Source organism: Falco biarmicus, chromosome 6 (genome assembly GCF_023638135.1).
Source record: "Falco biarmicus isolate bFalBia1 chromosome 6, bFalBia1.pri, whole genome shotgun sequence".
Classification (NCBI taxonomy): Eukaryota; Metazoa; Chordata; class Aves; order Falconiformes; family Falconidae; genus Falco; species Falco biarmicus.
This window is the reverse complement of record NC_079293.1, coordinates 54,745,901-54,770,243: the sequence shown is the minus strand read 5'-3', so window position 1 is coordinate 54,770,243 and position 24,343 is coordinate 54,745,901. Positions and strand designations below refer to the sequence as shown.

At 38.6% G+C, this 24,343-nt stretch overlaps 1 protein-coding gene across 1 annotated transcript in view; it reads right to left on the bottom strand.

The window, feature by feature from the left end:
* MOXD1 (monooxygenase DBH like 1) overlaps window positions 1-24,343 on the bottom strand; it is a 51,495-nt gene that overhangs the window by 9,644 nt on the left and 17,508 nt on the right. The window contains exons 5-8 of the mRNA XM_056342824.1: window positions 9,401-9,580; window positions 6,989-7,091; window positions 3,739-3,905; window positions 2,119-2,310 (exon numbers count right to left, since the gene is read on the bottom strand). Coding sequence (XP_056198799.1) covers window positions 2,119-2,310; window positions 3,739-3,905; window positions 6,989-7,091; window positions 9,401-9,580 — 642 coding nt within the window. The remainder of the gene's footprint in view (window positions 1-2,118; window positions 2,311-3,738; window positions 3,906-6,988; window positions 7,092-9,400; window positions 9,581-24,343) is intronic.

The window sequence follows — 24,343 nt, the reverse complement described above, 5'->3', positions numbered from 1 at the left end:
ATTAAAATTTTGAAGAACATAGCCAGACATCAAAAATCTAATATTTTTGAGCAAATTCATATCACAAGGATGTAAGATGTTTATTTGCTTTGGTACATTTTTGGGGGTATCATCATGTTTCCTTGTCACCCATTGTATTACTCTTCCCTGAAAAAATTAGATCACCCTTCAAAGGTTAATAATTTCTCCTTTCCTGCGGGCTGTTTCATGGCCAGACCAGTGCTAGTACTAACTCTACTCCAGGCTTCTGGGAGAAGGTGTGTCAGCCTCCTGCCAGCCAAATGGAGACAGAGGTTTCTGAAGCAGCATGAAGTGGCACAGCTTTGCTGCTCCCAGCAGGAATATGCTGCTTCCCACCAACCAGGTCTCTAGCTTTTGAGGCTTAAGGAGTAGATAGCGTTCACTAAAAGTGTTCTTTCTGTGACATTAGATCTTTTGCTTCCAAATTCAGAAGAGAGTGTTAGTATATGAAGAAAACAACCTGGACTCCACAAGCTGAAAGATGGATACACCCTTGAAAAAACTTGCAGAGGAGAGGATAACAGAACTTGCACAAAAATTTTTAATATTATTAGTTAATTGATTAGACTGTGGTCTGAATTACACCAAATGATATATGTAAAGCTGTACTGGTAGTTTTGCATAAGATGAAAACAAAAAAAAGGCATAAAAAAGGCTCATTTCAGAGAAAGAATTCCAGCTTTTACTTGAGCTGTCTTTTTTATGAAGTTGATACCTCTTTTAGTCTTTCTGCTTTCTACTCCCTTTTGTTCTTGAATTTTAAGAGGCCTTTCTCTATAATCTGCATGGATTTTCCTAAAAATATTACAGGCTTTCTCTGCAAACCTGTCATCTTCTGCCAGCCCTTTTCCTAAACCCTTCAACACTTCTTTCCTGGAGGAGGTAACACCATTTTGTCTTTGAAGTCCTTGTGGAGTACAAGCAGTTTGACTTCAAAGAATAAATGCTGCACCTGAACATCCAGGTTTTGCTGTAGAAATTAAATTATAAAGTTAATATTTTAGCTTCTTGCCTTTAAAGGACAAATATCAATGTCTCCCAGCATAGGAGAAGAGACCTAAGAGAGAAAGCGACTCGGAGAGAAGCCTGGAAGTTTAAAACATGGGGCTCCTGAGTATACTTGAAGTTCAGTCATTTCAATGGTCTTTTCAGCTCCCTTTTCCTTACTGGCTCCAATTGTAAACAAAATACAGTTGTATGACATTTTGCATCTGACCAATTTCATTGGTAACAGGCCTGTTCACGTGCAGCAGAACAAGAACTTCTTCAGTTGTTCTGCTGGCCAGACCTGGAGCACCCAACCTCTGCTGCATTAAACTTTCTGTTCTCAGGCCAAAGCTTCAAAAACAGATGCTGGCTGGAACTAACTAATTTTTAAACGAGTGACTCATCTAAAAACATACGGACTCTTTTCATGCAATACCTATGGATACCTACTGCTTTATAATATAATTGTAGTTGGGATTTTTCTGAAAGTTATATTACATTATTCTGACAAGAATAGCAGAATTGCATAATTTCTTCTTCCAAAAGGTTCTGCTTACTAGTGAAACCTCACACAGAACATAAACATGGAGTTTTACTCCCAACACCAACTACAAATCTGAAATAAACAGAAGACTTGGCTGATTTGTAGACATGTTTGCAAGGCTGGATGAATACTTGCTGTGTGTACATACTTGAGATGTGCTACTTGGTCTCAGCGGCTCCATAAAGCCATGTGATGGCATTTCCATTCTTCAGCTAGCTGGATGCACAACAATGGCACCACCAGGCACGTGTGATTTTATAATCTGCTTTGTTCAAACATTTGTGATAGGAAAATTTAAATTGAGTAATTGTGGACAACAAACACACCCAAAGAACAGCTTGAATTGATGGGTCTGTAGTGAATTGGGTGGACACTCCTGAGACACTGCAAATTTAATGCATTAGTTACTCTGCATAAGTTACTCTGCAGTAAGTGGAAAAATTAATAAAACATTAAAGAATTCTATGATTCCCTGATAAGAAACTGTAGAAAAATTAATCCTAAATGTGAGTAAATGTTAGGCACATGAAGTCTTAAACACTCTCAGGGAAAGAATTGTATCTTACTGGCAAGATGGTTCTTTCTTCTTTCAGATACTGAAACTCCTGGAAGTTAAAGTCAAACTCATCATCATAAGCAAGCAGCTTCTGCTCCTCGCCGTTGCGAAAGTGGCGCATCCTGATAGCTCTGCCAGCAAGATGAGCATGAAGAAGTACTGCAAACACATTAATCCCAGCAGGTCTCTCAGCGCCTAGAGCCTGGCCAGGGAAACCAACACCATCAGTGTGCCCAGATGCAATGTCATGTAATGTATTACAATGTACAAACAGAGTAAAAATATATTAATAAATGAGTTTTACATTCCCTCAGGTTACAGCAAAATGCAGTCCGAAGAAAAAACAAATCTGTATGTGAAATTAAGGTTTTATATACAAAAAAAGGCTAGTTTTTTTCCATGATTTTTTTCTTTTTAGGAAAAACTTAACTTACTCCCAATGCACACAGTTTTTACGCAAATCAACTGGCCTGCCAATAATTCTCAACAGATTAAGCCCTTCAAGGGAATTACACTAAAACCTGCACATAATTTCAGTGCTAGTGGTTGACACTAGTGAATGTGGATCTTTACTGTGAAAAAGAATACCTATGCAGTTTTGAATGATGTTATCATCAACATTGTACCAAGAGAAGCACTATAAACAGAGACTGTAATTATAATATGCTCAACTTCCCATCTTCAAGTCAACTGATGGTGAAATACTGTAAGTTTACATCTGAAACTTTTTTCCAGGTCAAAAACATTTTAAAATTAGCTTTTTGAAATTGACACAAACCTGACATCACTCCCATTCTAGCTGAGAACTATGGATCTGAATATATGCTAGACTTGTTTAGAGCCCAAACTAGAAATAATCTGTTATTGCAATACCTTTCAAGTACAACCTTAAGGTCAGAAACGTCACAATAATAGATTACTCAAGTGTTTTTAGGCTGAAAAATGCTATGACAATAAGCAAAATTTAACACCACCAAGAACACATCTAAATTCCATATCTAATTTAACCTTCACTCTAAATCACATCAGAACCAGTACTGATTCAACCTTTCTCTATACGTGACAAAGCATATGAGAATCCTGTGATACATTAATCACAGATTTTAGACAATACTTCCATTATCTGTGAAGTTATTTAAATTATCTTAATGAAAACCAAGTGTTTAATGAATGCGTAATATTGTACTTTGGGCCATGCAACAAAACCTGTTCAGGTCTTTAGTTTCTGTGGTTGGTCTAATAATACCTTTCAGGATTTCACTATGCCATTAGGAGCCATTTGCACATGAAATCTGAATTAGTCTCTCTCAACATCTTTTTGGGCTAACATTCCAGGCTATTAATAGCTTTGCCATGGAAAGCAACATATGCTTATATATTGAACAGACAATTAAAAATCACAAGCACTGTGTCATCCACTATTACTCATATCAGTAAAGCAGCTTGAATACTGAGCACCTCAAATATCCTGATCAAAAAGACTCAGCATTCTGGAGGGCAACACGTAGCAGATGCCTTGGCTCACATGTCTTTAACCAGTAACTATCAATCTTCCCAAGAAGTTAAAGTGGCTGGCTGTCCAAAACTATTTCTAAGAATGAAAAGCAATGGATTTAGGCAGGAGACATACCTCTTCCAGACATTCCAGTGTGCAGTGACCCTCTGACACAAATTCAGGCATGCCTGGTGGGATATTGTGGAAGAGGCTGACCCAAAGACCGGCTTCAATAACCCCAGCATCGTATTTCCTTAAAACTGGAGTATAAATTAACCTCAGACCAGAGTTATCTATCAAGCCTGCAACAAAAGAACACAGTCATCCATGGCTGTAAATCAATATTTTAAAGAAAAGAGGAAAAAAAATCCAATTGTTTCATATTTTTCAAGGCATGTCCTAAGTTTTAGATGAAAATCGATGAATCAACCTCTACAACCGGGGTCAAACCATATGCAGGAAACAATAAATAGGGGCACCCCACAAAAGGGTTGTTAAACATGGTATCATAATGTCTGTGGAGTTCAGATGTGAATGAAAAATATGTGCTGTCCATAGCCCTCATGTCTCTTCTGCTAAGTTATGGAATATGGACCTCAGAGAAAAGAGGTTAGATCACAGGCAGAGCAAACAATACAAGGAAATAATAAGACCTCAAAAGGTTCCATGTATGATTTCAAATGAAATATTTAAACAACAGTTTAATGTTATTGTGGTTTTTTTCTTTAAAATTTTCAAGTCGTGCATTATTTTCTACCTGTGAATTTGTCTATTCCTTCACCCTAGGCCCTAGCATTAATTATACTTCCCTTTGGTTTGGACTGCCTGTCACATTACAGCACACCTCAGATGACCAAATCCCTTTTACAATCTCCCCAGTTAAAAGATCATCAACTAAACATGAAAATTGGCTTCCTGAATCCCAAACCTGAAGACAACATCAGCACCTTGCATAAAGTAGACAAGAGAACTACAGAGGACTTTAATGCTGCACTCACTCAAGGACTTCTGATTTCAGAAAGTAGCTCAGAGAACCAAAGCATGCTGTGAAAAGATTGAGTCTTTAAGACTCAAAGTGGTATGAATATATTTTGTTCACCTGCATGTTCAGCCATACGTGATTGTTTGTATATCTATGAATAAGTTTTGTTGCCTCCATCATCTACATGCTTATAATTATTGATCTTCTATTAGCCATTTTTATTAGGCAAGACATAAAGATTAATTTGTGTTGCACAAGCCCTGCATTCTGCTAGTTCATCTGTTACTTTCTTCTTTGTTGTCCCTTTGCAAATTTCAATTTTGAAAATTAAAAATGCAAAAAAAATACCAAATCTCTCAGAGAAGGTGAGAGACTTTCTAATGACCTGTACTAGTCTTCTAAAAAACAGAACAGATATAGCAGTGCCTGAAACCAAATTTTACATCAATGTGAAATCAGCAAGCTATTTCAAGATAAGCAAATGGCAGAGGAACAGAGCAGGGACTAAGTTACCCAGTCACTAAAATACTTGAGACAGAGTAGTATATAATTATTAAGGAACAAAGGATATGAACTATGCGCTGCCAATTTAGAGTGGTATTCAACTATGAGGCATTTTGCAATATACAAATCATGACATTTCAGGTGCTACATACTGTCCCAAAACACCCCAGTTTTAAAGTGTTTGGGGATCCATACTCATTACCTTTCTGAAGTTATTCGTATTATCTCATCAACTTGAGTATTTCCTATGTGGTATTTCCCCTTCAAGCTTGTTGCTAAATGCTAGAAATCTTTGTGATATGTAAGAGGTTTTGATAAACAACCTCAAAAGAGGCCACCTTTCAATTGAAAAGTGAATGTTAAGGATTTCAGAAACAGAAACTTTCAAAACCAGCCATGTTAGGAGAAGTTCAAACATTTTTTAGTCTAACTGGGAGCCAATGCTGCCTACCAATCTGGGTCACTTGTGAAAATATTACCCCAGATCACAACATGAGGCTAACAATGCAGCCTTTAACTGCAAGACCCAAAGTGGGAAAATGCAGGTGCCAAAATGCCAAAACGAAGGTGACCCAGTGGCAGGTTTGGTGCTGTGTCAGGGGGACTCACATGCCCCCACCTGAAGCGGATGGAGCACCCAGGTCTACTCCCTCACACTCCTGGCACAATCTTATACCGTGTGTTTTGGCAAGGAGGAGAGAAACAACCTGGATTACAGACACCCTGCTCTGCCTTTGCTGTCTGAATTTTCCCAGGTCTTTGGCAAGACCCTGTGTTCACCTGGGACTGTGCCAGCAAGGCAAAGGTGTCCCCATTGCTTAAAAAGGAAATGAACCATTATTCATTCTCTGTCTTTCTGTGTGCCACTTGAACTAAAACAACGGTATCATACAGCACAGTTGATTAAAACAAAACAGTGGATTTAGGGACACAACCAACCCAAACAGTTCTTCTCCATGCATCTTCTTGGGCTTTCAGGTAACATTTGATGGAAAAGCATGCAACATCAAGGATGCAATGGAGTTTACTCTATCCCATGCAAATGTGCATGCTGAAGGAGAGAGTCTGTCATTAAATAAACCAATTTTGAGATAGTTCATCTAGTACAACAAAAAGAGGGGGAATAACAGTAAGACAGAACACCGTGACCCACAGAGAGGATTTTCTTTTAACATGTGAGGGTGTGAAGAAAGGCCAGTTCACTGTGCTGCACTGGATTTTACTGGGTTCATATATAGCAATCACCAGAATATTCTCAGGTACAGTAATTAGCTCAATAAACTTTTGTTTCAGAACAAAAAACTATCTTTCTAAAAGTCAGCTTCAAAGATCCCTAGATTTTCTGGGGCTCCCTGACTTCTTCCTTTAGCTGCTTCTAAATATAAATGAATTTTAGAAAGAAGATTAAAAAAAAAACAAAACCACCATTACAAAAGAAAAGCTTAACTTTTAAGATCACCTGCTTTTACCCAGTGAACAGTCTAGTAACCTGAGTCCATACTTCACTTTCAAAAACTGACCACAGTTCAGGTAGATGTCTTTTTAAAAGTGCTATAAAAAATGAATAAAAGGCTCATTCCCTGTGTTGCTGTCCCACAGTCTGGGTGCTATGCTATGTGCTCTGTCTGATTGGATTTCCCAGCAAAAGGAAAGGGACATAACAAGAATGTAGTGATAAAAGTGATGTATTCACCTGGTCCACAATTCTTTGGAATCTCTCGCTGACTTCAGGTTAAGCTTTTGAGGGCAGTGAGAAAAACACTGGGAACCAGGAACAATTGAGCAGGGGAAAATAAGCCTCAGCTTTGCATTTGCTCTGTTTGCCATGCAATGCAATGAGGCACTTGGGTCTATTACATCTTTCAGCTTTGTGTGTTATAAAGAGTGTGACGTACAAACCTTCTGTGTAAGATGGATTGTCATAATGCACCTCCATGAGGACGAACTGGGGGTCAGCTGCTGTGCCAATGGATAAGCCAACATGAGGAGGATAGGTGAAGCCCTGGAAATCAACACATGCATACAGAGTTAAGGTATTTTTTGTCACAGTTAAAAGTTAATTTGTTTTTTACAAATACAATGACTTTTTTTTTTTCAATGATACAGTCATATTAATGATAAATTAAGAGGTGATTTCTTTTTAAATTCTGAACATGGCATTGTGGTGTAACATATTTATTATATACTCGATGCACTAAATAACTAAGTCAATATAAAATAGTAGATCCTACACTTACTAGAGGATAAAGCCCTGAGAAAACTGGTCTGACGTCACCACTGACCCTGTTTGAACTAAGAGGCTGGACCAGAAACTTCCTGAGGTTCTTTTCAACCTGCATTATCCTGTGATCTTATGATTATTTATCCTGTATTTATTGCTTGAGCAGAAAAGGAAAAATTCCATTTAAAATGTATAAATATTGCATCATCAAGCAGTTTGTCTGACAATAAAACCCTTATGAAGAGGTGAATCTACATTTTAAATGTTCCCAGTTTCTAAAAGCAGTAATTTCCAGGGAATACTGAGGTTGTACATAATTAGATTGTTTTTCCTGCACAAATCACTGTATTCTAAGTAAAATGATTTGAACAATAAAGGTGATCTTCACGGCTACATTTACATTAGCAAGCCATGTAGTGCAAAAGAAATAGCTCTGTACAGTGCAACAGCTTGTGCTGGACACACTGTTCCCAGATGATGCTCCCCTGGACAAGCTCTGTTCAGACCCCATGCACAGAACCCCATTTATTGTTGGGAGATGCTGGGTTCACCACGGCACTGTCAGTTTAACTTCATCCCAAAGGGGGCTGTGCAAGTTCTCAAACCACTCATGATGATAAACAGAGTTTGGTAAGTGGAGATAACCAGGAGATTTACTTAAAACCTTGCTCCGGATTCAAACTGAAACACCAATATCTTCTAAGGAACTCTTTACCAAATTCACTTTTATAGGAATTAATCTGCATCATTTTATATTATATAGCTAATATTTTAATATGCAATTTGAGATTCTAACTTTCTGAAATGTGCAATTTGAGTTCCTATTCTTTTCTGATGCTTGATGGACATTTAATGAATTAACCATAGTATACAATAATAAATATTATCACCTCCATTTTACATAAAGGTAAATTGAAGTAAGTGAAGTGAGTACTCTGGGAAACCTGCATGTAACCCAGATCTGTCAGATTCCTCCCTACAGATCTTTAACAGTGGGATCATCCTTGCAAAAACCTCCATAGTGCTTGTCAAATGATAACTTATTTATGTGAGGTTTTTATTTCACTTAGATTAAGACAGTTGAAAGTACAAATACTAGGTCAGAGCATAGCTGATGGCAAAACTGCACAAAGCATACAGCAGGGATAATGCTCGTAGTGGATTAAACTTTTTTTCATGGGTCCATGTAGCAGCTCTATCTTCCTCACACTGCAGCACTTGAAGATGGTTTTGGACTGCAGGCTGGCAAATGAAGGCTCCAGAAACTACCATCACTCCAGTCCCTCTCTGTGCCCACACCATCGTTTGTGTGGGCACTAAGTGAATCAGGGGGCTAAAGAAGGGGTGGTATTCATTCAGCAGTAATGCTGCCTTATGTCAGATTAAAGCGTTAACTGCAGCCAAAATTAACATATGAAATAAGCTGAAAACAGAGCTTGGGGTCAACTTGGCATCAGAGACTGTGTTTTCTTTAGATATGACCCATTGCCATGAGCAAAGTGGTCCTTGTGCTGGCTCTGCACCAACACAGGATCACTCCTACACTGAAATGATGTCTCTTTGGGCTGGGTAGGAAACTTCCCAATGGTATGCCTGAATGGGGAAACACTGTAACCAGGCCCTGGTGATGCACAAAGCTAATTAAATCTATGCTTGACTTTGTCTGGAACATTTCTCCTCCGTGTCTTTCATGCAGTCACCTACAGAGACTGCTTTTCTTTTTGGCATTCTCCACAGGTAGCAGATACTGGTCATTGCTGGAGGCAGTGTATCTCCATATCAGATGAGACAAGATGGTACAGGGACAGACTCCCATGCTCCCAAGCCATCTTTCTTTCCCTAAGGCATCAACTCTCTCTATACTATTTTCATTACTTGTAGCTTGTCACTCAGGATGACCATTGCATTTCATCCTTAAAAAGTTAACAAGAAGTTGAGGACTTACTGCTGAGGCATTTAGGTATTATGATTGTGTACCCTTGAAAACAGACAGACTAAGTAATCGCTAATACACTAGGAAGAAGCTTCAGGATGATACACACCCTCCTAAATCCCCATTGATGAACCTGTCAGAAAGCCATTCAGCCTACCTCTCCTCCAATGGCCCAAGCAAAAATGACAGTCTCACATGTGAGAAAAGAGTCTGGCATGTTGGGGTGGTAACACTCATGTCCGTAGTCCAGCACACTGTCGTTCAAATTGCTGCTGCACTGGTAGAGCAGGATATGGTGCACCAGATTCTCATGGCCTTTCTGGATCAATGGCTCAACCTGTCAATGTAAAAAGGAAAAAGAGAAAGGAAAAGAAAGGGGAAAGAGAGGGGGAAAGAGAAGGGGAAAGAGGGGGAAAGAAGGGGGAAAGAAAGGGGGAAAGAGAGGGGGAACGAGAGGGGAAATGAGAAAGAAGAAAAAGAGAAAGAAAAGAGAAAGGAAAAAAGAAAAAAAAGAGAAAAGAAAACGAAAGAAAAAAGAGAGAGGAGAAAAAAAAAGGAAAAAAACCCACATCTCAAATGTGATTATTTCAATGTACATATGCAGACCAAACTAAAAACTATATGGCACATTTATTTTAAAAGAGGAGGCTCGATGTTAGATTGTAGTTAGGTTGAGATGTTACTTCAGCATTCCGCAACCCCAAGTACTGAAAACTTCATTGCCCAAGTGCACCAGTGGGGGACAGGAAGAAAGTTTTGTGTCTTGATGAAACCTCTGTTGCCATCTGTCTTGTTCTCTCTTCTCCCACCCCAGTCTCCTCTTTCCCACTGGCACTTATTTTTCTCCCTGCCCAATCTTGTTTAGTGACATTCTGGCATGAAGGGGTATGAACCAGCTGAAAGTCTGTTCAGCTAAACCAGCTTGGTATCTGAACTATTCACAACTTTTCATCCCTGCTTCTGCCTCTTTTGTACTATTTCAAACTAGAGCTGCCCATAGTTTCTATATATTTAGGGTGAGCCTGGAGGTATACCCCACATTACTCAGCAGCTCAAGGTGGACTTTCACATTTTTTTGACATCTACAAGAAATTAGAATTATTTTACAATCTTGTTCAGTGGTAAAGACTTTATTAATATGAAGTCATTCCTAAGAGGTTGGGTGCTCCAGCCTGTTTATGGCAGTGATGAGCTGGAGGGCTCTCAGGGGAGCCCGGGTGCCCGCAGTATAATTTAACCACTGAACTTCAGGGGTGGCTGAAATTGTTTAATTCCCATGTAACAGTGTTCACTCTCTATTTGGATGGATGATGTTAAATCATCTCTGTCAGAGATGACATCCCTGGGGCAAACATGAATACTTCTGAAAAAAATTATTTTGTTTTTCAGAAAGATCATATTCCACAAAACATCAGCGTATAGAAAACAGTATTAAAATGAAAGGAGCTTCTCCCTTGCTTTTGCTTCCAAAGATTGCATCCAGTTCTATCATATCTACCATATCATATCAAGTTGAATAAGATAAACATTAATGTTTCCACAAGAAAAGTAAAGCTTTGGCAGTGCAAGTTTTAAGATGTAGGGTGCCATGCAATATTGCCTTTTAATATTAGGAAAGATACGGTCTTTTAAACAGGCAAAAACGTATGTACATTCCAAATTTGCATCCATTTGTTTTGCAAGCACATGAACCCCAGCTACCAGTGGACCAGAACAGGGTAAGCAAGAACAGTTTATTACATTATTAAAATATTGTCAGCACAATATTGTTACCAGAAATTTATTTCTCTGCACTTTGTTCAAACCACTAAACCAATTACAAAAGAGGAAGGGCAGGAAGAAGCAACCAGAGCCTGTGCATATCAAGGCCACCCTCGTTGATATGAATCTGCAAAATACCATTGAAGTTGGACTCTCAGGGAGTCCAGCTGCTGCTGAGTACCTGCATGTCTGTCCAAGAAGTGCACAACCCAAAACCACCCACTTCACTGTGCTTAGAAGTCAATGGAAGGATGCCAATTTACACGGATGCATCGAAGTTCTGTTCTCATGGCAAGACTGAAATATTTCACAAGAGGTCTTCTGTGCTGTTCTCAGTGATCCCTATTTCAGTTAGTGTTACCATCATCATGAATTACCGTACTGTGAAGTAAAAGGTATTTATGAAGGAGATAAGAGTCAGTTTTCCCATCAGATAATAATTTATTCCCAAATATATCAGACTGACTGGCAAAGATTCAGAAATCCATTTCAGCTTGATCTTGTGTCTTCCCTCTGCTCTGTCATATACCTGCATATTTATCCAAACACTGCAGAACCAAAACACACTCATATCGTGGCAGCTTGTACATTAAATAGCAGTATACATCTCAAGAATTCTGAAGCTGCACATAATGTAGAGGTTAGTCAGAGAAACAGTTATGGGAATATTATCCCTGTATCTACCAAGAAAGAAAAGAGTATTTTTGTCCCAACATGTGATAGTTCTGCCTGCTGCTACAAGACCCCAGCACCTGCTGTGCTTACAATCACTACTTCAAAACCAACTTCCCCTCAAAACGATGGGACATCACCAAAATTAGAAACTCACATCCTGTCATCAGTTTTTAATGTCAGTTACCTAAACAATAACGGCACTTCAAAAAGTAGCTTTGTTCAGTTTTCTTTAATGAAGAAAAGAAAAAAAAATACTAGGATAAACCCATCAGCATCTTTCTGATGCATCTCGTAGGACAACTTATATTCTTCAGATGCACAAATAATGAAAAGCAGCAGCAAAGTTACACTTTTTACACATTTTTATTACAGCTTGGTTAAAGAGGTGCCACCTCTCTCTCTCCCCTTCTGAACAAATAGAGAAAAAAAGAATCTATTAGGATTGGTCAAAAATCTGTTAACAAAAATCTTAGGCAAATCTCATTAATCACAAATTGTTCGTTTCCCAGAAATGTATGGAAATATTTCAATGGGCAGCTCCCTAAGGCTCACAGCATCATTTCTGATTGAAACAAGAGAAGGAAGAGGAACAGACCCCCTAGACACACAGGGCTCCCTTTTCCTGATCCAATGAATAGCTAACTGTATTTACGTACTAGAATACCTTCAGCAGAAAAGAAAATTAAATCTTATTCTCTACTGTAGCAATTAGGTACAGCAGGGATTTAAACATGCCATTCTACATCCCAGGTGAGTGCTGCCCTATTTACTCAGCCATTTGTTATTTTAGCTTATAGAAAAAGTCACTTATTTAGGCTGCTTCCCTCTTCCTCTCTCGCTTTCCACAAAGAGCATCTGTAAAGCTTAGTTTGCTCCAAGCCGAAAAGAGATTCCAAAACCTCATTTTTTTTCAAGTAAACAAAATTCTTGTTTTCTGGCCAGACTTACAAACAATGATGAACAATGACTGAGTTTCTCAAACATGGGGCCAAATTCAGCAAATCACTAATGCATTTAAAAGGCCACATGAGTAGTCTCAGGTATAAAATTAGTTGCTAGAGCAGGTATCTACAATTAAGTATCTACATCAGGGTGGCTTGGTTTCCAGAATACTTGTAACCTCAGTGAATGCTAATGCAGTTTGCAGGGTTCATCTCCTACAAGGTTCTTCCTATTTTAACAGATCGTTATGCCTTGATCCATGACTATAGGCATTCATTTGTAAAATGTGGACTTTTTAACGCACACATTCAAAGTTTCAATTCTTTTGAATTTTTATGAATAGAGTTTTGGTTCTTTCATAGTCTTTGTCCCCAAATCACACAACTGAAAGCTAAACTAAGCTAAGGTTTACTTTTGCAAGTCTCTAGTCACAATAATAATGGACCAACCCTGAAAAGTCACCTTGACTGTCTTGTTAATTTGTCTCAGGAAGTAGTGCAACTTTTAGTATACTTATAAGAAGATAAAAGACTGTGGTAAGTTAAGACAAAGGAGAGACATACAGGAAAAAAAAGTGATAAAAGTAGGCATAGTACATAACAGTCAATAAACTCTGCAGATTTATGTGAACAATTCCTTTTAATGTGGATTTTATTTATACATAGACTTGCTTACTCTGTTCTCGTAGTGTAAGGGAACTCTCAAATGATACCTTCAGCCACCAATAACTGAGTAATTTAGATGGGTTGCAGTGAAAATAGGAATCTGTCTTTCACTTGCAATAATTATGAGGAAACACATAATGAACTTCGAAACACAGTTCATTCTCCTTTCCTTGCTAATTCCTACCCACCTCTTGTTAGACAAGGGAGTCAAAAAAAAAGGTGAAAGAAGGCTGAAGGGGAATATGCACGTAACTACCTATTTTCCCCATTTTACCTCATTCTTTGAGGCTCATCTGTGGTGTTTTCACTGTTGCTGACATGCAGGGAAGACCCAGCTGTCAGGGTTCATCTCTTTGCAGTGTTATGAATAAGCCTGCAGAGATACTGCACCACCGGGGCACCTCAGTGACTTCTTCCCCTGCAGGCAAAGTGCATTTTCTGCTTGACATTTCCTAACTGCCAGAGGCTCAGAGAACAAAAGTCCTATATCCACCCTACATGAAAGTGCCAAAAGCGTTTGGGACTGCAGAAAATAAGTGCGTGCAACAAGACACAATCCTTCCCGCTTTTCATGAAACCTGCAGAAAGAAGCCCCTGGTTTTTTATTCATGATGATTTACTTACTGCATCCTCTCTACCTTTCTTGAAAGCTTGGATGAAAGATCTTTCTAACTGAGCACACTGACATATATGAACCTATCTAACTCCTACTAACAGAAGTAAAAAATAACAGGTGCACTATAATCCTCCACCACAGCAGATCAGGGTTTCCAAAGGAGGTATTTTAAATACACCGCAATCAAATGCAAAATGAAGACACTACCGCCTGCAACCAAAGGTATGGGTTAAGGTCATGGTGTCTGGCTAGCATGATCTGTACTCATCGTGCAGGTTGAGAGGTTTTACAGAGCTCCTTTCATCATACTGAATCTCTTAGCTCTTCTAAAAATACTGACTTTCAAAGAATAAAAAATAACAAATTTTCACTTTATCATCAAGTTAACACAGATAAGACATGAGCTTTCCACCTGTGAATCTAACAAAAGCCCTATTCTAGTCAAGAAGCTGACATCACATGAACAAAGAAAATGCTTACATCTGCCAGTGCCAGGTTACTAAGTTTCCGTTTTTCTTCCTCTTTTCTCTATTTCCTATTATCCCTTTACCTATTGCACAAACTGAACATACCACATGTCATTGTTCCTTAAAAAAACAAGACAAAATTGTAACATAATAGAGCCCTGCATCTCAAGCTGTCAATAAGCAGGGTCAAGATACTAAGTATGATGTATTAAATAGGGTGAAAATGCAAATGGCTCAAAGGGTCCAAGAAGTCACATTCCCTACAATGGAAAAAAAAACCTCCATAAACCTAGAAGTCTTTCTTGCTTATTTTTGGTTTTCTCCCTTTTTATTTACTTTGCTTTCTTTGATGTTAACAGCTGTGGTTTGTTCATGCCTGCTTATGCAAACAATGAAAGTTCATAAACTATATCCATAGTCTCCCCATAGTGTCCCTGTTAAAAAATACAGCCCACTGAATGACAGAAAACCAAAAGCTGAGTTTATTTTATATATGAAAATGGCAAGAAGTTTTTGGCCTTGTTGCAGTGATGCTTCCACACTGAAATGTCATAGAAAAATGTGATTTTATTTTTTCTGGCTCAAAAGATACCTTCAACTTTATCTTACATTTTAAAGACACTGTGGAATGGTATATTGCCATATAACTGAATAAAGCCACAGCCCTACACAACACTTCATGTATGGAGCCCATGGTGACACAGGGAAAAAACATTATTCTAGTGTCTCAAAACTGAGAGTACAAATCTGACACAAAATTTTTGTCTTGGCTCTGCTGCATCTAACAGAGTTTCTAGCTTCTGGTTGGTAATTTCATTTATATGAGCTTGCTGTGACTCTGATTAACTCAGACCAAAAAGTGATGGTGGTGAAACTGAGTACTGGCTGACTTTACTTGAGAGAAATTTTGTAGCAGAAGACTGAGTTATAGGGTTTCTGCTTTCTATACATATCCTCAGGAAGAGCTGTCTTTGTACTTCCTTCACAAGTATGTACCACGTACATACATTGAAATATTTGTCTGACAGAAAAGTTGTTGAAAGGTAGATGTGATGTCTTCTTATTAGCATTATCAAAACTTCTGATTTTTTTTGCTTTTCAGAAGTGCAGTTGTGGCATGAACAAATATTTATCTAACACATCTTGTTTACTGGTTTAGATTTTTCTCCAGAAAAGCAAATATTTAGAATACTTGGCTTAATAAAGTTGGAACTTTTCCAGCAAAAAACTCCATGTATTTTAGAAAAAAACTCAGTAATAATATGGTCTGTCATAAATGTTCTGAAAGAAAAACACCTTGTTCGCTATCTAACTTTGCTTCTTGCACACAACCCAGAGGTGTGCCGAGTAAAAACTCAAGAGCTGGAAATATGTCTCTGAGCTGGGGTAGATGTTTAAGTCCATGACTCCGGGTCAGACTAGGATTTGAACCCTAACAACCTAACAGCTATCTTGTGTCAGTAGAAAAGCCTGCCTAGGCCAGCATCACATCTGGAACACTAATCTGCTGCAGACTTTCAACCCGGAGTTCATGCATTCTGGGGTCAGGCAGGGACCACCCTCACAGCACCACCATCCCACCCTGCCTGTCAGAAAGCACTAAATTCATGCCGTGGAATAGGTAGAGCTGAACGAGGTACCTCCAACGCTCAACCAGCTGCAATCTAGCATGGACTAGAGGCCGTAATCTATCCTGAGATCAGCAGTACCGCTTGCATGTATACAGCTATGTGCCCATTTCAGTTTTCCTCACTGCACAATCCGAATCCTAAATTCAGCCATCATTACTAACAAAGCCCTTTGAATCACACTCTGTCTTGAGTGCTTCTGAATTTACACTGTGCCACTTACTTAGAAAGGCGTATATTTTGGTGAGTGAATTGCAGGAGGCAGAGCAAAGATGCTGTTTCTGGTTCACTGATGGTAATCCATGTACAGCAAGGATCATTACTGCTTAACTTGAATTGTCCTTCAAATATAAAAATGCTCACCCAAATTATTATCATACACATGTTTTCACATCTTCCAGCTGGAGGAAAATACAACCCGTGTAGTCAGTGACATACTTTGTTTCTCCTATGTTAATAAAACAAGAGATGGAGATGAGAAAAAGGCCCAGGCGACAGCAACCATCTCATCTCCACCCCCAATCTCATAATGTGGTTAGTTAAGATTTCCTTGGAGGACTGAAGTTTTCCAGACCAAAAACTAGAGGTTCCATACAACTTAAGCATTGAATTTTGCATGATTCACCTTTAATATGTGTGGAGGCTGGGAGGTTTTTTTGGTTTTTTATTTGTTGTTTTGGTTTTGTTGTTGTGTTTGTGGTTTTTTTTTTTAACAAGGCAAGATTCAATACAGGATATAATCCCAAACTGAAAGTGCTGGCTTATTTATTTAAGCTGTATTGCTGGTATTTGCATTTAACTGGGTTTGGGTATACTTTAAAACATATAACAAAAATTCTAATATCACTGTGGAGAAAAAGTCCTTACCACATGAATGGAAAACCTTATTCAAAGCACAGATATTTCCTGCTCTTGGCGTAAAGAATGAAGTATTTGTTTACTCAGTGACTGAGCTGTTCAGCAAAGGCTCTTATTTAAGTTTTATTAGTATACCGCCTTAAGAAGTAATTACCATACCTCCATTTTAAGCTGCAGAATTTTATTGGAAAAAAATATGTACTCTCAGGTAAAAGTAACCATTGCTGTCCTGTTAGCTTGGAGAGGAGGCTATATATCTAAATTCATACAAACCATTCTACCCCAATATACCAGTGCTAATGATTACACTGTACATCCAGAATTTCTATAGGTCAATGTGCAGAAGAACTTAAATATTTTAATCAGGAAAGAAGACTCAACACAATAACCAATAAAAACAATTTAAAAATGAGAATTAGAGATGGATTTAGGTCTTGTTCTCTCTGCCATCAAGTCCGTTCCTAAACTCTTATTCCTAATGAATTGTCTGGAACTCTGCCATTCAAAAAGAGTTTCAGACTGCAAAGGCATGCAGTAATTTAGGCTAAATCTAAAAGAAGTGTACCTCAAAGAAATGTTCATAAAACATTGTTTCTGCCTGACGTACGTCCGAAGATTTAAGATAATGCATTTAGTAACAGTTAAAAAGTATAACCCTGAGGAGCAATCTGATAAAAAGCTCAGGTCAAGAAAAAACATGTTTCATTCAGCTACGCTTCCTGGCAATACACTCATTGCACTCCTAAGCAGCAGAAACATCAGCAAAGTGGTTGCGGTATTTAGTACGGCCATAGTCTCTCAGCGCAGTTGACACACTCCAGGCAGAATTAATTGGCAATTAATCAGCAACATCATTACTTTCTTGTGAAAATAATATCATAATAAAGTAATATGTAACCAAATATGTTTCAGATCTAAAGCCAAAATGGGTAGTCTATAAAGAGTTTATATTTATTCAAGAGGAACATGTAATTTGAATAGTATAAATAATAAAGTCAGTGAAGGTACTCCCTTTTGCTCATGAAATCACCATTCATGCATAGGGATGTCTGTCTGTTTCTGTCGGATGGCAATGAAAGAGGTTTTAATTCTATTGTAGAACTGTAAAGTGTTCCCTTTGATTGTGTAGCTTAATAACATTATACTTGTTCTCCTCCTGCTTGGGAGTGAACACACAGCTTTGCTCAAAGACAGAACATGAGAATTTACAGTGTGTCCATTTCTTGTTTTACACATACTGGGGTATACTGTTAGGAAACATGCTTTCTGACAAGAAAACGCTGACTTATGCGAAAGACTACTGAAACAGAAAACACATGAGAAAAACCTTAGACATCTGATACTGAGCTTCTACAGGAGTCACCACCCTGGATGCTCTGGCACCTAAAGTTTGCTGAAGGGAAAGTATAGGATAAAATGAGCACCAGGGTCATGATTTTGTCACGACACAGCCTCCTGAGTCAGCAGAACAAATCTCAGGAATGACTGCTCATAACCCTCTAAAAATTTATATTTACAGGGTTAACATACAAATATGAGATGAGTTACAAAATAAATGCGGTTAGGTAACACCTACATAAATACTAAGATTGCCATATTTTCTCACACTGAGCCAGGTCCTGGTAGCCTCGTGTAGGGCTCCAGCACCCCTCAACAGCACCATGAGGTCACATAAGAAGGGTCATTTTCAGATTACTTGGTTCTTTTGAAGTCATTTGAGAATACTGCATTAAAATTTTACTGTATTAATTCTCTAGAAACCAAAACTGTAATTGGCACTTCATAAAACAGAGACATTGTTCTAGTCCAAGCAACTCAAGAGACAGTAATGGAAAGGTCACTGAAATGAGAGGATGGAGAGACTGAAGAGCACTAGTTAGCCTTTTATAATAATTTGCTTCAGTACATGTTTTCTCAAGTTAGGGTGGTTTTTTTGTATGTATTTTAGTTAGATCCAAGTTCTAAATAATTTTCATATTAGGTAAAACTTCATTTCAGTCTCGATGCAAAGAGAAACTATTCATCATCTACCTGTGGTTCATTTATCATCTGTGTGGATTTTGATGTTATGTATGCTATGCATGGACATGGTGGAGTGATATTATCTGACCATTGCCTATTTTCCCACTGTTATTAATGTTTGTTGTTTCTAGTTTACCCTGGGAGTCAATGAATCTATTCTTTGGACACAGCTGCAACTACTGTGACAAGCAAGTGGAAGCAGAGATAGAGAAGGTGCCATAACATCATTCCCTGAAAAATAACTTCAGTAGTTAATGGTGGAGTTGCAGAGTGAGAGGTCAGTACTAAGGCGAGAAACACTTTAAACAAATCAGAAATTGAATTTCTTCTCCGTTTAAATGACATTGGAGCAATTAAGTGTGGCTGTATAGAATTGCTTAAGATGCTGCTACTTGTCTGATTGAGAATGTTGATCTTAAGAAGCAATGTCAAGATGCTAGTAGGACCAAGGTAGATCTGTTCTGTGATCCATCCAGACACTCACTTCACACGATGCAAGCCCCATCAAGCCAGATTTTACTACCTATGAACCTGGTGTTCTGGTGTTTGCACAGAAGATGCTTTATAATTGCCTGTCTAAGGCCCAGCTCTGCTCAGGAATATTTTATTGCCTGCTATGATAAGAAGTGCTAGCGGCTGGCTGCAAAAAATTCTTGGACACGCTCTTCCTATCTTTTCAGTGCACTACATAACCACAGACTTACTTTAAAACCATATACAAAGCTAAGGGTAAGAAGAAACAGAGACATGGTACAAGGCAAAATGGGGTTAATCAATAGCAATCGTCTCCTGAAGATCAACCCACAAATAATCTCAGAACTGGGAGGTGAAACTCAGAGTGTTTCACAAAAATTGTACCCTCCCCTTCTCCATGCTCACCGTTGGTTGTATTTTAAGTTAAGGCTCCTGTCGTCTAACACTTGTATGTAACCAGAAATTGCATAACTTCTGACTTTCATTTTCACATGAAATATTTATTTTCCAATCATGTGCCAGCATAGTCAATACAATGCTACAATGGATGGATGTTGTTTTAATTTAAAAAAGAAAAATCAAAGGAGCTGGATTAAATTAACTAGATGTTCATGTTTGCTGATGACAGAAGTGGATTATTTTTGCATACTAAGTATGGAATAAATAATGCAGCAATAGCTGCATAATTTAAGCATTCCTCTTGTAAAGATGTATAAGTGAAATGAAAGAAGACTACCGCAAAATGAGAATATGTTCCACTAAGAAATGTAAAGTTTGCTGTGACAGTAAAATCTGTGGTCATACGTAGTTTCATCTTTGATCACAAAATGAAGTAATATATGAAATTGTTTTGCATATGAAATAGTTCAGCAGAATATAGAGAAGACAGTATTTCTTATTTTCCTGATACAGTTGCTTGGGAAACTTCTAATTTCCAGCCAGTTCAGTTAGACGATTCTTTAACACTGCAAAGCCTAATGGGCCAATTCAGGCTTGCACTGAAGAGACAGCCCTCCAGATCAAAGGGCAGATAGCTTACAAGCTCTGCAGCATAAGATGATCGTTTGGTTGCCAATCTAATTTACCAGGGCTGAAATTGCTTTGTGGGGGAACATACAGGAAAATACAGAACATTTGTTTATGTCGGGTTGCACGATGCAATTTGCTAGAGTCGTCACATTTAGCAAAACGTAAACGTTCAAGCCAGAGAACAACAAGCAGTTACTGTCTGGTCTCACTCAAGTTAAAAATCAGTGCCCTCATTTAGATACTGAAGGCTACAAGCTGCCCTTCTGGCTTTCAATCAATCAATCTCTTAAACTGGAGTCTCTTTGTATTTTCACACTGGGGTCTTTGGTATTACCAAGGCATTCCACTGTCATAAAGCAGAGTTACCCTTGGCAACAAGGGTTTTTTGGAGTTTTTACTTCCTTATCAGAGATTGCCCCTGAAACTGAACATGAAGATTAACTAGCAGCTGCTGGTGTGCTTTAATACAGGCTTTTCTTTAATTGAAAAGAGGCTCCCTTTTCTAAGGAGAGCAACAATGGAAAACTTTGGTGCTTCTATAAAGATATGCCCAATGTAATGCTTCTCAGCTAATGCTAAATAATTAAGTTTTTTCTGGTGATATGCTTGGCCTGTTTTCACTAGTCACATAATAAGTTCAGTGACAAAAAATTACACCAGAATGTGGTTGAGAAAAATCCATTTTTCCTAAGGGCAAATTAAAACAAACAAACAAAAAAGTACAGTTTTGTGATTTTTTTCCCCCAGCACAATCTCTTCTCTCCCCTGACCATTTTTGTGGGACATGTCCCCTCATTCATTCATCTGAGAGCTACATATCTAATACAGGCTAGTTATCTGGGTTCTTCTGTCTGCCAATGGAGAGAACGATTGAACCATACCGGGGATGCTTGAGCTCACGTATTTCAGACACCTTCCCTGGGATGACACAAACAGCTGGTTTTGCCTCTGTAAGGTCATTTAAGCAGCTGCCTCAGACCTGTAGATATGTCAAACTAGATGAGAGGAAGCCCATCTTCATTGTTGGAAATTTACTGTCTATAATATGTTGCCTGAGTTTAGTTTAGTATTCACGAGGTGTACTTAAGAGATACTGAATTTTGACCACGCAGCCTAATCCCTCGCATGGGGCTTCTTCCCTGTTTCAGCAGCACTAAACCTGCTTGCTCCATTCTCATAAGTGGGTTCAGTATGAAAGGAGTACTTTATACAGGAAACTGAACATTTAAGAGCTTACAAAATGCAACCTACTATCCTCCTTTCCAATGCCAAATACCGTCTAAAACTGGGCATCCTGTTAAAAAATTTCTCGTGCAGAATCTGAGGGATTTTATGCTCCTGAGCACAGCTGCATCGCAACCTTTCTGCCAGTGTTTCTCTGACTATACTAGTTTCAAAATATCCCAAAAAGTTTGGAACTATAGGAAAATGAGTAATTATTGTCAAAAAGACATGTAGGTACAGCTAAATGACCCTACTACCCAATTGCATTCCTTATTTTACATAAACTGGTTTTCTGACTCTTAACTGTAAAATTTTATGTCCGACATGTTTTTGTCTATGGGACTATTACTACTGAAGCCCATGGAACTAATTTCCCTGAGGAAAACACAGTATATTTCAAAGAAATTAAGAAAATATAGAGGGGAAAATTTACAGATGTTGAAACTAGCACAGACATGCTATACGTTAAAGCTGAAAAGCTTCACACAAATCGATTATGGCACTTCTGGCATGCAGAATATACATACCATTCCTTCACCAGTATATACTGTAAATTTTCAGAAGTTTACACACAGCATTAAACAATTTCTCAGGTGTAGTGGGAGACCACAGGTATAGAGAATGCACAGAAAATCTAGAGACAGTAAAGGAAATACTGTATCTTAAGGCTTTTAATTGCAACAGAAAAAACAGCAGTGGGGCACATGGAAGAGCTGTGGTTAATGTGAGGCCAAAGCAATGAATCTTTACCAGATACAGTTAATTAATAAGAAATACAATCAAATTAAACTAACAGAAGACATGGAGTATTGAAACCTAAGCTAAAGACAGTAATTAAAAAAACCTGTATCTGTAGAACCACAAGTAGAAAAAGCAGTAACAACAAACTTTGAACATAAAGTAAAAGCTGTATTTACTAAAATACTGAGAAGCGTTTCTCATGACTGTGAAACAAATTTTCACTTTCATGCTGCTGGTAAACATTTGCATGATGCCAGCTCACAGAAAGCAACCATTAAATTCAGCAAATAGGCAGAAAAACACAATCATCAACAGTCTTACAAACTGTCAAAGCAGAGACATGTCAGCACACATATATCTGCACACATTGAAAATCATGAAAACCCAACATCTCGACGGTACAAGAATGAAAAGATTTCAGAAGCTCCAGTGTACTGCCACTGAATAACTACTTTTTTTTTTTTTTTAATGGAATACGCAATATGAAAGAGACTTTTAAAAGTTTACATGATTTACAAAAGGGAGAGTGCTGCAAAGACTCCCTGTGTCAGCATGTGCTCCTCTGGGTAGGCACCTTTGGCCCTGCTAGTCCCCGCTCCCAGCCCTGGCGTGGAGGTGACTCTGCCTCCAAGGGCTCTCCACACCCAAGGAGCTGCCCTCAGCCTGGCCTCAGCAGGGAGACAGAAACCTTTTCAATGCAGAGGTCAGTGCATGGAGATGCCTGTGTATCTACTCTACCAGTGGGTCCCTCCCTCCCTCCCTCTGAGATGTCCTGCTGGAGCGGAGGTCCTGCCCCAGGTGCAGTCAGTGAAAACAGAGAAATTTCTTTAGGGATGTGATTAAAAGGCATATTCAGGACCAGTCAGAATAACAATATTTACAGAGAACTGAGAAATCCTAGCAAGAAATGACCTTAAACCCATCTTCGGAAAGTCTGGGCTAATAAGTGGAAAGCTTTTTTTCTAAGAAAGCTACTTCTGAGAAAGCTCACAGCTAATTTACGCATGTGAGAAAAGTAAAAATCCCTTGAGTAACAAGCCTGAGGCACATACCACCACCTGAAGCTCAAAGCAGCAAAACAGGCCAATGCACACATTGCTGCAGGAGCAGTTTGCAGACAGGCAGCAATGTGCACTCCGCCAATGAGAACAGCCAGGGTCCATCACCCCAGAACCACTGCGGAGCCATCCTGCAAACAGCTGACTCAAATTAAAACAGTTGCCTGCTATTACCTCCAAGCAATCCCTTTCACCTGTTCTGCACATTGTTATTTTCAAAATTGATCTATTACCCTGATAACTGGTTCTGCTAACAAGAAAAAATAGAAAAAAAAAAAAAATGTGAGGGAAAACCTATAGAAGATTAAAAAAATTTCAAGCAACCACCATTCAGCCAGGTAAGACAGCTTGAAGCTGAGGAGTGATGTGTTCCATCAGTCACAAAACCAGTTCAGTGCCTGGTATTGTTTGGAATCTGTGTAACTCTTATCACTATTATGCCCAGCTATTGAGAAATCATCTTATTTTGTTTTATTTCTTAGCAGGCATAATGAGTTATTTCTCCAGGAGTTCCCAGAGGCATCAGAGAAAATCTCATAACAGAAGGCATTGTAGGGACATGTAGGAAGACACAATCTCTTCCCTAGGGAAGAAGTTGCAAGACATAAGAAACAAAGGAAGATTAAACAGAGAAGTCCTAACCCTGGCTGGGTGCCCCGTTATCGCAGTGAAGCCCTGTTCTCCATTGGTAAGTGCAGCTTAAGGAGAAATTACTTATCCATGGCCCCATTCTAACTATGAGATGAACACAAGATTACAATCTTATCTCTTGCACAATTTACATGTCATGTAGTGCAGCTTGATCAAGAACAGTCAATGAAAATATGCTGTTTCTCATTACCTGAGGTTCTTGGAAAGTAGCATGAATATTATGTGAAGAGAAAGAAAAGACATAAGGTTTTACATAATTTACCTTTGACGTATTTTGAGATCTCTTACG